This window comes from Hypanus sabinus, chromosome 17, assembly GCF_030144855.1.
Source record: "Hypanus sabinus isolate sHypSab1 chromosome 17, sHypSab1.hap1, whole genome shotgun sequence".
In the NCBI taxonomy this organism is placed as follows: Eukaryota; Metazoa; Chordata; class Chondrichthyes; order Myliobatiformes; family Dasyatidae; genus Hypanus; species Hypanus sabinus.
In genome coordinates this window covers 22,910,894-22,923,458 of record NC_082722.1, presented here as the reverse complement: position 1 = coordinate 22,923,458, position 12,565 = coordinate 22,910,894, and the positions used below count along the sequence as shown (strand labels likewise).

At 46.3% G+C, this 12,565-nt stretch overlaps 1 protein-coding gene across 1 annotated transcript in view; it reads right to left on the bottom strand.

Moving 5' to 3' along the window:
* Positions 1 to 340: 340 nt before the first annotated feature.
* Positions 341 to 12,565, bottom strand: part of snrkb (SNF related kinase b) — a 114,991-nt gene continuing 102,766 nt past the window's right edge. Inside the window, exons 5-6 of the mRNA XM_059992654.1 lie at positions 6,374 to 6,517; positions 341 to 2,156 (exon numbers count right to left, since the gene is read on the bottom strand). Coding sequence (XP_059848637.1) covers positions 1,079 to 2,156; positions 6,374 to 6,517 — 1,222 coding nt within the window. The 3' untranslated portion in view covers positions 341 to 1,078. The remainder of the gene's footprint in view (positions 2,157 to 6,373; positions 6,518 to 12,565) is intronic.

Below are 12,565 nucleotides of genomic sequence, written 5' to 3'. Positions count from 1 at the left end.
TACATTCCTCCCGTGACCATGAGGGCTCCCTCTGATTTCCACCCACAGTCCAAAGAAATATGGACAGGGTTAGTGAGCAAGCTCTCTTGGAGCCAGAAGCATGACAATCCTTGTGGGCTGCCCCAACCCTGCACACTCCTCAGGCTGTGCTGGTCGTTGACGCAGAATGACACTTTTCACTGTATGTTATATCGTACATGTGATGGTAAAGCTATTTGCTGGAGCTTTTGATCGTGGTTAATTTCATTGTATTCCGTCACTTTCCAAAGCTCACTTGTGTCAGAATGAGAGGTGAGGTTCACTCGACGATAAAGAGCCTCACTTTGTGTGCACAAAACAAAACAGACCCACGATAATTATTCTGCAAACACACGAGGGTTCTTTTTAATAGAAAGGTGACAATGAAAGGGGTACACTTAATATGCAAAAACACTTCAGCTACCAGCCCCAGGGCAGCAGATGGATTTGGTGCATTGTTATAGAACATACACCAGTAGGTCTTGCAAAAAAACAACTCTTCGACTAACGGCGAACTAATCTGGAAGTGTAAGCTGGGATCGTGGGTCTGGGTCCGTGCCCGAAGCATACAAACACCACGTAACTAGAACTTGGGTCCCAGTATGGAAGGGATGGTTTTCACAAGTCAGATGTTCTAAAATACATTATAAAATACAGAGACTCGCTTTGCACCTTGTTACAACCCAGACAGAAGCACCAAATTGTACTTAGCTTATACCCGTTATTTAGTTAGAATTAAAAGAGCTGATATTCCATCTTCACACACTGGGTGGAGAGACCAGGTCCTCAGCGCAAATCTGGGTGGGTGCTGCGCATGGCTGTCCCCACCCCGTTGATGGTCAGAGGTCACCCTGGCCCCCACAGCAGGATGGACAACCTCAGGGAGGGTGCAGCAATTAACAACCTTCAAAGACCATCCATTCCAACCCTCTTTACTTCAGTGACACCCTTTTCTGCAAAATATGATACATATTTACAACCAGCATGTGCACACATGCACACACTCACACACACTCACACGCGCACACATACACCCACAGTATATAATTTAAAAAAAACATTAAATTACATGACAACAATTGAACTGTCCAAAAGAGAGGAGATTCTCTTTCGAGTTTGGTTTTATCTTAAAGGAAAGGGCTTTCTCACAGAGTGGAATCTGCAGTATCCTATCTCTGATATTTACATTCTTTGACCTGCCGGTGTCAAATTTATTCACAGGGTCTGCACTGCTGTCGAAGCACGCACTGTCATTTGGTAACCCACTGGTCTCAGCAATATGGTCAAACAAGTGCTTTGGACTTTCCAGACTTGGGCCCTCGTCTTTCTGAAGCGACTGTAGTTTTCCCTTTGCTAAGTGCGTGTTAGGCAGCCTGGGCACAGTGGGTTCAATGCCTTTCCCCTCCCGGGCAGCCAGACACTGGTGGGTATGCGGGCAAGCGGGCAGCTTCTCGGCGCTGAGGTCAGTGACAGTGGCAGGCGCTCTGCCGACGCCCTTGCTGGTGCTGTTGTTGTTGCTTTCATTCATCAGGTTGATGGGCCTGTTCCCAAAGTAATGCGGGAGCTGTTCGGATTTCCCAGCCCACCTACTGCAACAGAGTGGTCCCACTGAACCTCTGACTTCAACCGAGGAGCTCCTAATCTCGGCTGATCGCTGACAGCTCCACGTGTCAGGAAAGAGTTTGCGACCAAGCCCCTGCTTGCCATCCTCCTTGGAACAACCCGAGGTGGTGATGCTGTTATCCTCTCGACTGCTGGCATGGCGTGGAGTTTCCTTCACACAAAGGCATGGTGCAGTCTTAACCTCCACCTGAGGCTCCTCCTCCGCCTCCTCTTCATCTTCTTCACTGATCTGCTGAAGGACGGACGCATTCTTTGGCATGACGGACGTTTCTAGTGAAGATCGGAGGAGAATTCTCATTGGCGACGGGTTATCTTCTGCGTTGCTTGCGAGTTTCACGACATCCTTTGCATTACTGGTCACAGTCTTCTCCACCTCCTTCGGTGCATTTTCTGGGGGCTTTGTCGGTCCCTTCGTGCCTGCAGAATGCTTTATCGAAAACGAATTGTGCGTTTCACCCAAGGGGCCCCTGTCAACGGTATCCCTGAAGCCATCAACCGGTGCTGACAGAGAAGGCCTGAATCAGAGAGAGAGAACAAGGAAGGTTAGAATTGAGAAAGTTTCTGTAAGCGATAAAGAACAAGACATATCTGTACAGTCAATAACATGCTCGATACCTGAAACATTTCATCGCACCACTAAACAAGGAGGAATAGCTCCCTCTTTAGTAGTTTATTTCCTGTTTTGTTGGGTTTGACAATTCAATCATATCGACTGCCGAGCAGTGAGTTTGCCAGCAGTGGGGAACAGAAACCTTTCAAACACCAGAGATTCTGCAGATGCAGGAAAGCCAGGGCAACACACACCAAATGCTGGAGAAACTCAGCAGACCAGGCAGCATCTCTGGAGAGGATTGAACATTTGACACTTTGGGCCAAGTCACTGAGTATGAAATGAAGATTTTACAATTTAGGACACCAACAGTGTGAGATAAAATTATGTCATATTCCACTTTGTGGAGAAATATTCCCCATTCTTTAAAAGTCAGATGAATTCCTGCAATAACTGCATTCACCAAGCAACCCTGTGAACACAGGTATTGATCCATGTCTATTAATAATTAGTCGAGATTGGCCATTTTATGTCATAGACTTAGAATCTCGCAGCATTGGTGTGACTTAAACTCCAACCAAGTGGTATGGTGAAAGAACAGGCATTTCACTAGCTCTTTGTTTCAAATACCTGCTGCCACAAAACAACCAAGTCCATGACATATGTCAGTGATAATAAACCTGAATCTGAATTCTGAATCTTTCAAGACGAGAGATCAAGTGTAGATGTGGCCTTTTGAGTTTACAGAGAATGGTGCAAAACAAAACATCCTGTGAACAACAGTTCTGTGGGTGAAAACATCTCGTTATTGAGAAAGGTCGGAGGAGAATGGCCAGACTGGTTCAAGCTGACAGGAAGGTGACAGTAACTCAAATAACCACACATTACAACAGTGGTGTGTAGAAGAGCATCTCTGAATGCACAACACGTCGAACCTTGGAGTGGATGGGCGACAGCCACACTGGGTTACACTCCTGTACCTAATTAAGTGGCCACTGAGTGCAGATTCAAGCTGCTGAGGTGCAATGGTAAACTATACTATTGCCTTCCTAGACAGAATGCTTCCAGCTCGTGGGGAGTCTGGCTCCCTGGGCTGAGCTGCTCAACTGAGGAGGCAAGTACCTCACAACCCTCACGTGTAGCAGTGGATGAATCACTGGATGAATGGGGCCAGGTGTGGTAAATGGGATGTACAGACACGATGGGCTGAAGGGTCAGTTTCAGTCCTGGTGACTGAATCACTTTTGTTCAGCATGGGGAGAGAGGCACGTATGTGGTGTCTGGTCATAGACTGACCAGTGACCTCACTGAGCGACTTTATAGGCTCCAGGGGCTAAAGGTCAACTCCTGATCCTATTAGTTCTTATTTGCCTCCTCATGGGATGACAACATTGGTAAGGTATCAGTTAGCTTCGTGACCCACACACTAATAAACATACTGCAGATGTTAATCCGTCAGCTGTTTCAACCTCTGTTGAAGGATTTCAGGTCTGGCAATATCTATGGAGAGGAATAAACAGTTGACATTTCAGGCTGAGACCTTTCATCAGGAGCTGATGAAGGTCATTGGGGACATCTGGGGGGGGAATGGGGGTATCATCAACAGGTCCTGATGAAAGACCGGGGGGGGGGAATGGGGTATCATCACCAGGTCCTGATGAAAGACCGGGGGGGGGGGAAATGGGGGTATCATCACCAGGTCCTGATGAAGGACACTGGGGACGGTGGGGGAAATGGGGGTATCATCACCAGGTCCTGATGAAGGACACTGGGGACGGTGGGGGAAATGGGGGTATCATCACCAGGTCCTGATGAAAGACCGGGGGGGGGGGGGAATGGGGTATCATCACCAGGTCCTGATGAAGGACACTGGGGACAGTGGGGGAAATGGGGGTATCATCACCAGGTCCTGATGAAAGACCGGGGGGGGGGGGAATGGGGTATCATCACCAGGTCCTGATGAAAGACCGGGGGGGGAATGGGGTATCATCACCAGGTCCTGATGAAAGACACTGGGGACGGTGGGGGAAATGGGGGTATCATCACCAGGTCCTGATGAAAGACCGGGGGGGGGGGGGAAATGGGGGTATCATCACCAGGACCTGATGAAGGACACTGGGGACGGTGGGGGAAATGGGGTATCATCACCAGGTCCTGATGAAAGACCGGGGGGGGGGAAATGGGGGTATCATCACCAGGTCCTGATGAAGGACACTGGGGACGGTGGGGGAAATGGGGGTATCATCACCAGGTCCTGATGAAGGACACTGGGGACGGTGGGGGAAATGGGGGTATCATCACCAGGTCCTGATGAAAGACCGGGGGGGGGGGGGGGGAATGGGGTATCATCACCAGGTCCTGATGAAGGACACTGGGGACAGTGGGGGAAATGGGGGTATCATCACCAGGTCCTGATGAAAGACCGGGGGGGGGGGAATGGGGTATCATCACCAGGTCCTGATGAAAGACACTGGGGACGGTGGGGGAAATGGGGGTATCATCACCAGGTCCTGATGAAAGACCGGGGGGGGGGGGAAATGGGGGTATCATCACCAGGACCTGATGAAGGACACTGGGGACGGTGGGGGAAATGGGGGTATCATTACCAGGTCCTGATGAAAGACCGGGGGGGGGGGAATGGGGTATCATCACCAGGTCCTGATGAAGGACACTGGGGACGGTGGGGGAAATGGGGGTATCATCACCAGGTCCTGATGAAAGACCGGGGGGGGGGGGAAATGGGGGTATCATCACCAGGTCCTGATGAAGGACACTGGGGACGGTGGGGGAAATGGGGGTATCATCACCAGGTCCTGATGAAAGACACTGGGGACGGTGGGGGAAATGGGGGTATCATTACCAGGTCCTGATGAAAGACCAGGGGGGGGGGAATGGGGTATCATCACCAGGTCCTGATGAAGGACACTGGGGACGGTGGGGGAAATGGGGGTATCATCACCAGGTCCTGATGAAAGACCGGGGGGGGGGGAAATGGGGGTATCATCACCAGGTCCTGATGAAGGACACTGGGGACGGTGGGGGAAATGGGGGTATCATCACCAGGTCCTGATGAAAGACCGGGGGGGGGGGAGGAATGGGGTATCATCACCAGGTCCTGATGAAGGACACTGGGGACAGTGGGGGAAATGGGGGTATCATCACCAGGTCCTGATGAAAGACCGGGGGGGGGGAATGGGGTATCATCACCAGGTCCTGATGAAAGACCGGGGGGGGGAATGGGGTATCATCACCAGGTCCTGATGAAAGACCGGGGGGGGAATGGGGTATCATCACCAGGTCCTGATGAAAGACACTGGGGACGGTGGGGGAAATGGGGGTATCATCACCAGGTCCTGATGAAAGACCGGGGGGGGGGGAAATGGGGGTATCATCACCTGGACCTGATGAAGGACACTGGGGACGGTGGGGGAAATGGGGGTATCATCACCAGGTACTTATGAAGGACACTGGGGACGGTGGGGGAAATGGGGGTATCATCACCAGGTCCTGATGAAAGACCGGGGGGGGGGGGAATGGGGGTATCATCACCAGGTCCTGATGAAGGACACTGGGGACGGTGGGGGAAATGGGGGTATCATCACCAGGACCTGATGAAGGACACTGGGGCACTGAGGACGGTGGGGGAAATGGGGGTATCATCACCAGGTCCTGATGAAAGACCAGGGGGGGGGGAAATGGGGGTATCATCACCAGGACCTGATGAAGGACACTGGGGACGGTGGGGGAAATGGGGGTACCATCACCAGGACCTGATGAAGGACACTGGGGCACTGAGGACGGTGGGGGAAATGGGGGTATCATCACCAGGTCCTGATGAAAGACCGGGGGGGGGAAATGGGGGTATCATCACCAGGACCTGATGAAGGACACTGGGGACGGTGGGGGAAATGGGGGTATCATCACCAGGTCCTGATGAAAGACCGGGGGGGGGGGAATGGGGTATCATCACCAGGACCTGATGAAAGACATTAGGTGCAGGGGGACATCGGTGTGTTATCTTCAGGGTCTCAACCTGCAATGTTGACTGTTAGTTCTACTCCACAGAGGCTGCCTGGCCAGCTGAGTTCTTCCTGCATTTTGTGTGTGTTGCTCTGGATCTCCAGCATCTGCAGAGTCTCTTACGCTAATGTCGAAGGACTTGCTTTGTGAATTCTCCATTACCTGCATGGCACTTGGGAGTTCCAGCTGTCATCTAGACTGAGGCTGCGACTCTGGGTCTGTTTCTCCTGCTTCTCCCTCAGGATCCTCTCCGCCAGCAGGAAGTAGCTGGCTGTGATGTGATTGTACTTGTCAGCTTCCAGTGCCCTGTAACAGAGGAAATCATACATAACCTTGCCGTCGGTCCCATTGGAAAATTTATTCTTTAGACAAGGGCGACTTAATAGGTGTTTAGAACTTCATGAGGGAGTATTGATAAAATCATAGTCTTTTCCCCAGTGTTAGGGAGTTCAAAACTAGGCGGCACAGATACAGAATCCCGGGAACGAAAGAGTTAATGTATGAGGAGTATTTGATTGCTATGGGTCTGCACTCGCTAGTTTGTGAGTATACAGTGTCTCATTGAAACCCATTGAATATTGAAAGGCCCAGACAGAGTGGATGTTTCCCATAATGGGGGGGGGGGTCTAAGGTCAGAGGACATAGCCTCAGAATAGAAGGATGCCCCTTTAGAATAGATGGGGAGGAATTTCTTTAACCAGAGGGAGGTGAATCTGTGGAATTCATTGCCATAGATGGTTGTGGAGCCCAAGTTGTTGTATATTTATAAGCTGAGATCTATAGATTCTTGATTAGAAGCCAAAGGTTATGGGGAGAAAGCAGGAGAATGGGGTTGAGAGGGATAATAAATCAACCATGATGGAATGTAGGAGATGACTCGATGGGCCAAATGGCCTAATTCTGCTCCCTGTCATATGTGACTTTAGGCTTGATCGTGCCCTTGGCAAATTGTGCATGTTTGGTTTTATAAGAAGAGAGAGATCTAAAAGTGACCCAAGAGGTAACTTTTTTTTACACAGTATCTGGAAAGAGCTGCCAGAGGAAGTGTTCAGGGTGAGTACAATTGTAACGTACATGAGGCATCTGGATAGCTACATGGAGTTGGGGGGGAGGTGCTTGGAGGGTTACGGGTTGATTGCGAGCAACCAGCAGGGACGGTGCTGTGGTAGCACAAACAATTTTGGCCAAAGGGCCTATTTCCATACACTATTACTGTACGACAAAGGGCCATACTGGGTCAACAGATCTGTTCATCAAGTGGGATGCATTAGTTCTATTCAAAGACTTACACACATTGGCACATCAGGAGTTCCAGTTCAACATAAGTGTGTGCTGATTGAAGTGAAAGGCTCATCAAAGAAGCTTAAAAAGGTTCACGTATCTGCTTTCAGGGAAGGATATCTGGTCAAAGGCAGGGTCTAGCCTCCCAACACTCTAAAATGCCCCCCAAAATCAGCTGTTCACAAAAGGATGCACAACTTGCTAGGATTTACCATGGATTTACCAACAGACCACATTCTTACAAAATACATTAGGGGAAACTGGCTCATACAGATAAATTTAACCGCAATTTTATCTTCTCACACAAGTATCTTAATCATACACAAACAATCTCCACCATCATAATTCTCAATATCTGCCTTTCTGTCTCTGCAGTTATTAGTTCTCTTCCTGAAATTAAGCTGCAGAAATTGCTCAGCTCCAGTCTTCTTTTCCAATCATCACGCAATTGAAATCAAAACCCAGCATTATCTAACGCTCGATATGCATCACAGGCTCTTATGAACTTACTTACTGTCCGAGTAATAGACTTATGACCTTTCATCAATTTGAAATTGGACCCAACGCCTCATAAGGACTTCCCCCATACTTCCGGTAGAAATATGGTGGAGGGTTATTGGGGCCGGGTTTCTAAGTTTCATTCTTTTCAATTTGAACAAAAATAAAGATACACCACCATATCGGTGACTAATTGCCTCTCCTTCTGGCTGCTATGCCTCCCTGACTGAAGCTACCCTTTAATGTACGTTCACACACGCATGACCCGCACCATCTTCAAATTTCAAAATTCAACGTAAACTTATTTTCCAAGTACGTATATGTCATACAACCCTGAGATTCACTTTCTTGTGGACACTCACAGTTATAGATGTTAGAAAAATGGTGGGTTGTGAAGGGTTAGATCTTAGAGTAGGTTAAGAGGTCAGCACTGCAGTGTATTTAGTATTTAAGGAATATTGTAAATATATTGTTTGATTAAGCATTCTTTGTTATTTACATAATTCAGTACAGATTATACGTATGAAGTATGTGAATGGCATACGACATTCCATCACCATGTCATATGTACACGCCTCACTAAAAAGAGCAAGGAGAAAAATATCTAAGTAGACAATACATATCCTGGTCTCCGTGTTTTTTTTAAAATTAGCTTTATGCTTTGGAATTATAAAGCTTAACGGTGGTGACGAGGAAGTTTTAAAGCAAACCTTAGACAACTTCCTACCTGCTGAAGGGCAGCAAGTTTTTCTTCAGAAGGGGACAGAAGCACTCGAGTTCAGGGAAAAAGGTAGAAAACAGATGAAATCAACAAGTGATGAGTTCAGCCTTGGATTTATAAACTGTGTGCTGGCTATTAATAATGATAAATTTTAAAAAAGCTGAAATGACTGGCTATATTGGAAAGATAGACGAATTTGATTGTACAGCAGATAAACGGATAACTGGATGATGTACACTGAATGAATTAAGTTGTATTTTGAAGGAAATTAAACAGCCAATGAAAAATGAGTGCTATGGTTGGAAGAACATACAGTTTGCTTAGAAGCTTAAGTGCTCCAACCAATCCAGCCGAAATGAGCTTTGCTGATATTGTAAGGTAATGCAGGAACAATTACAACCAAAACCATTGTTGATTGCAGAATGCTTTAAGTTTCATAAGCAGAATCAAAAGGTAGGCGAGTCCATTTCAGGTTGCATGGCTGAATTTAAGAAATTGTCTGAGCACTGTCAGTTCAATAATGGGCTTAATGATGCTCTGAAAGGTCATTTAGTTTGTGGAATCTTACAAGAAAGCATTGAGAAACAGCTCCCAACTGAAACACAACTTACATTTTAGAAAGCAATTGAAATAGCTGTATCTATGGAAACACCAGCCAGAGATACAATTAAGTTGCAGTCAGGAAGAAAAGTGAACATAAAGAAAATTGCAAAGTCTGAGCAGAGACCTAGGCAGCTGAACAAAATGCATTTTACCATTGCGACAGGGGCTCAGATACGTCACACCAATGCAGGTTTAAAGGTGAAACTTGTAGAAAATGCAACAAAGTAGGACACAAAGTGCATGGTGGACAGATAAAAATAAATGGACTACACAGGAAAGAGAAAAGGATTAAAAAGTCAATGTACAGCTTCAAATAGAGAAACTAATAACAGAAAAGCAATATGGCTTTCACAAGAAGTGAACGGCAAATTAATTAAAATGGAATTGGGCACTAGCTCAGCTATTTCACTCATTCCACAAAATGAGTTTGAACGGAATTTCAAAGATAGTGAACTGAAGCCTGCAGATATTCAACTAAGAACATACTGATAACTCCTGCAGGAATGATACTTGTAACAGTGAAATACAACAACAAACAAGCCATCTCAGGCTTGGATATGGTAACAACAGAAGGGCCGGCACTGTGGGTTCACAATTAGCTGAGAAAACTAATGGACATGCAACATCCCCTGCAACAGAGTCAACTGAAAGCAAATTAAGAATGGTACTGGATGATGCCACAACAGTGTTCAAGGGTGGCACTGGAAAACTGAAACACATCAAGGGTAAAATAGTGTTAAATGAAAATGCCACACCCATAACCAAGTCTTACAAAGCTCATCGGTTCCTTAGCCCATCTGTGATAAAGCAGTCAGTGAGCTAGATTATATGGAGGCTGAAGGAATTCTTTCCAAGTTTGAATGGAGACCAAAATGCTGATTTGGAAAAGGCAAAAGGAGGAGGTCTCATGAACACGTAACAGTCAAATGCTGTCCATTCTATTTACTTAGTGTGTTCCTCTCCACGACCCTGACTGCAGTCTACAGCAGTCAAGTGCTTGAGATACTGCATAGTGCCATCTCCAAATGAGAACGAGTCCATCCCAACACATTTCAAATCGTCGTTGGGGACTTGAACTAGGCCTGTTTGAAGAAAACCTGCACAATTAGGATTAGCAGAGAGCCTGTAGCACCAGAAGCCCCAACATACGAGACCACTCTTATATTAAGATAACCATTCCATGCCCAGTCTGCATTTCGGTAAATCGGATCTCTTGGCTGTCCTTCTACCTGCGTACAGGCAGAGGCTAAAGAGCAAAGCTCCAGAGATCAAGACAACAAAGAGGTGGTCGCAGAAGGCAGGGTAGCAGCTACGGGATTGCTTTGAGTCATTGGGTCACGTTCAAGGACACATCTGCAGATCTGAATGAATACACCATGCTTATCACAGACTTGATTAAAACAGTTGTTGACGAATGTGTCTCTACAAAATCAATCGGAGTCTTCCCCAACCAGAAGCCCTGCATGAACCATGAGATCTGCAATTAGGTCAGAGGCTCCCGAGTCCAGTGACCAAAAAAGTTACAAGAGGTCCAGATACGATCCCATGTTCTAGGTATTTATTGCTTATTTATTTATTATTATTCTTTCTTTCTTTTTGTATTTGTACAGTTTGTCATCTTTTGCACACTGGTTGAATGCTCAAATTGGTGTGGTCTTTCATTGATTCTATTATGGATTGATTGAGTATGATGGCAAGAAAATGAATATCAGGGTTGTACTTTGATAATAAATTTACTTTGAAATTTGAAACCCAGTTTCGGTAGGAGTATGCAGGACAAACAGGTGAGACAAATTGAGGCTTCACACACATATAAACTACTAGGTAATACATTACATATTTGAGTTGAGATGCATTCTATATTGAGTTGGAGCTTCTAGCTAAGTACGGTGGAGTGTAATGTATTCAATATTTCAGAAATATTTAAGTAGTATTGTAAATATATTGTTTGTTCAAGCATTATTTGTTTACGTAATCATTATGGGTTACATATAAAAGTATGCAAATGGCATACATCATTATGCCACCACGTCATATGTGAGCGCCTCTAAGAAAAAGGAGAAAAAAACCTTAGACAAAAACATACCGTGGCTCCTATGTTTTTCTTTTGATTCTTTTCTGGAGCTACAGAACATAACAGGCACAGCATTGTGGGCCGAATGGCTGTAATGTGTTGTAATGGAATGGGGGAGAATGTCAGACACGATCATACTGAATGGAAGATCAAGCTCCAGAGGTCACAGGGGCTACAGCACTGCTCTGATTTCATGCGTTACAATGTGGTAATAATTATTTTCTGGAGATGATCCCTGGGCATTGCTTTGGTGTAGTCATGCAGTCCTCCCTGACAGCACCAGGTGGCGTCATGAGCTAAAATTAGCTATGATATCATCCTCTCTTCTGCTGCAATATCTGGCAAAGATTAGATGACAAGGTCATGATATCAGGGTAAGGAGGATAATGAATTACATCAGAAATAAATCTTTGCTGTCTCTTTCCCTAAGAAGTTATCAGGAGCGCTCGGCTACAGCATCAGAGCTGTATAATGGAACTACTGCTGCAGCAGCTAATATAGTCCGAGAGGTGATCAGATGTTAGCAGTCCCTCAGTGTTTCTGATGGAGATGTGCATTCAGCAGTCCGGTCACCACACTCTGAGCAGTGTGGAACACTTTCCAGAACATTCTGAGCAAGATCCCTCCCAACTCACACAACACAAAAAACAAGGATTGATTTAAATAAGGGTAAGGCCCCACAGATCATCCACATCTGACCCCCTGAGAAAGATACACCCTGCTTCTCTCCTCATTTATAACCTGAAGCATTTACCTCACCTCAGTCCAAAATAGCCTACTAATTTCTTTTATGTCCCCTTTATTTTGAAAGTAAGGCCTCATCGTCTAACAACGGAGTGAACTAACATCCATTCACTCCTTAAGGAGAGAAACCCATTGAACAGTCACCTCAAAGGCTAAATAGCTTAAGGCTTCATTAATCCTAAAATGAGCAATTTCATTTTGGTGTCAAATTTAGGAATGTGTGAGCAATAATGACATGACAACCTCATTATAAAATTCCTGGTCTGACTGCCCTGGAGCCTTGCTACAGTACATTACATGCTGCATTAGGGAACAAATTGGTCTGCTCAGTGTCCCGAAGGAGACACTTTACTGCAAGTCAAACAGAGTCTCCAGTCCGCTAGAATCCCAGGCTCTGCTCCCCTCCAGCCTGTCCTCCAATGGGAGTGCTCCC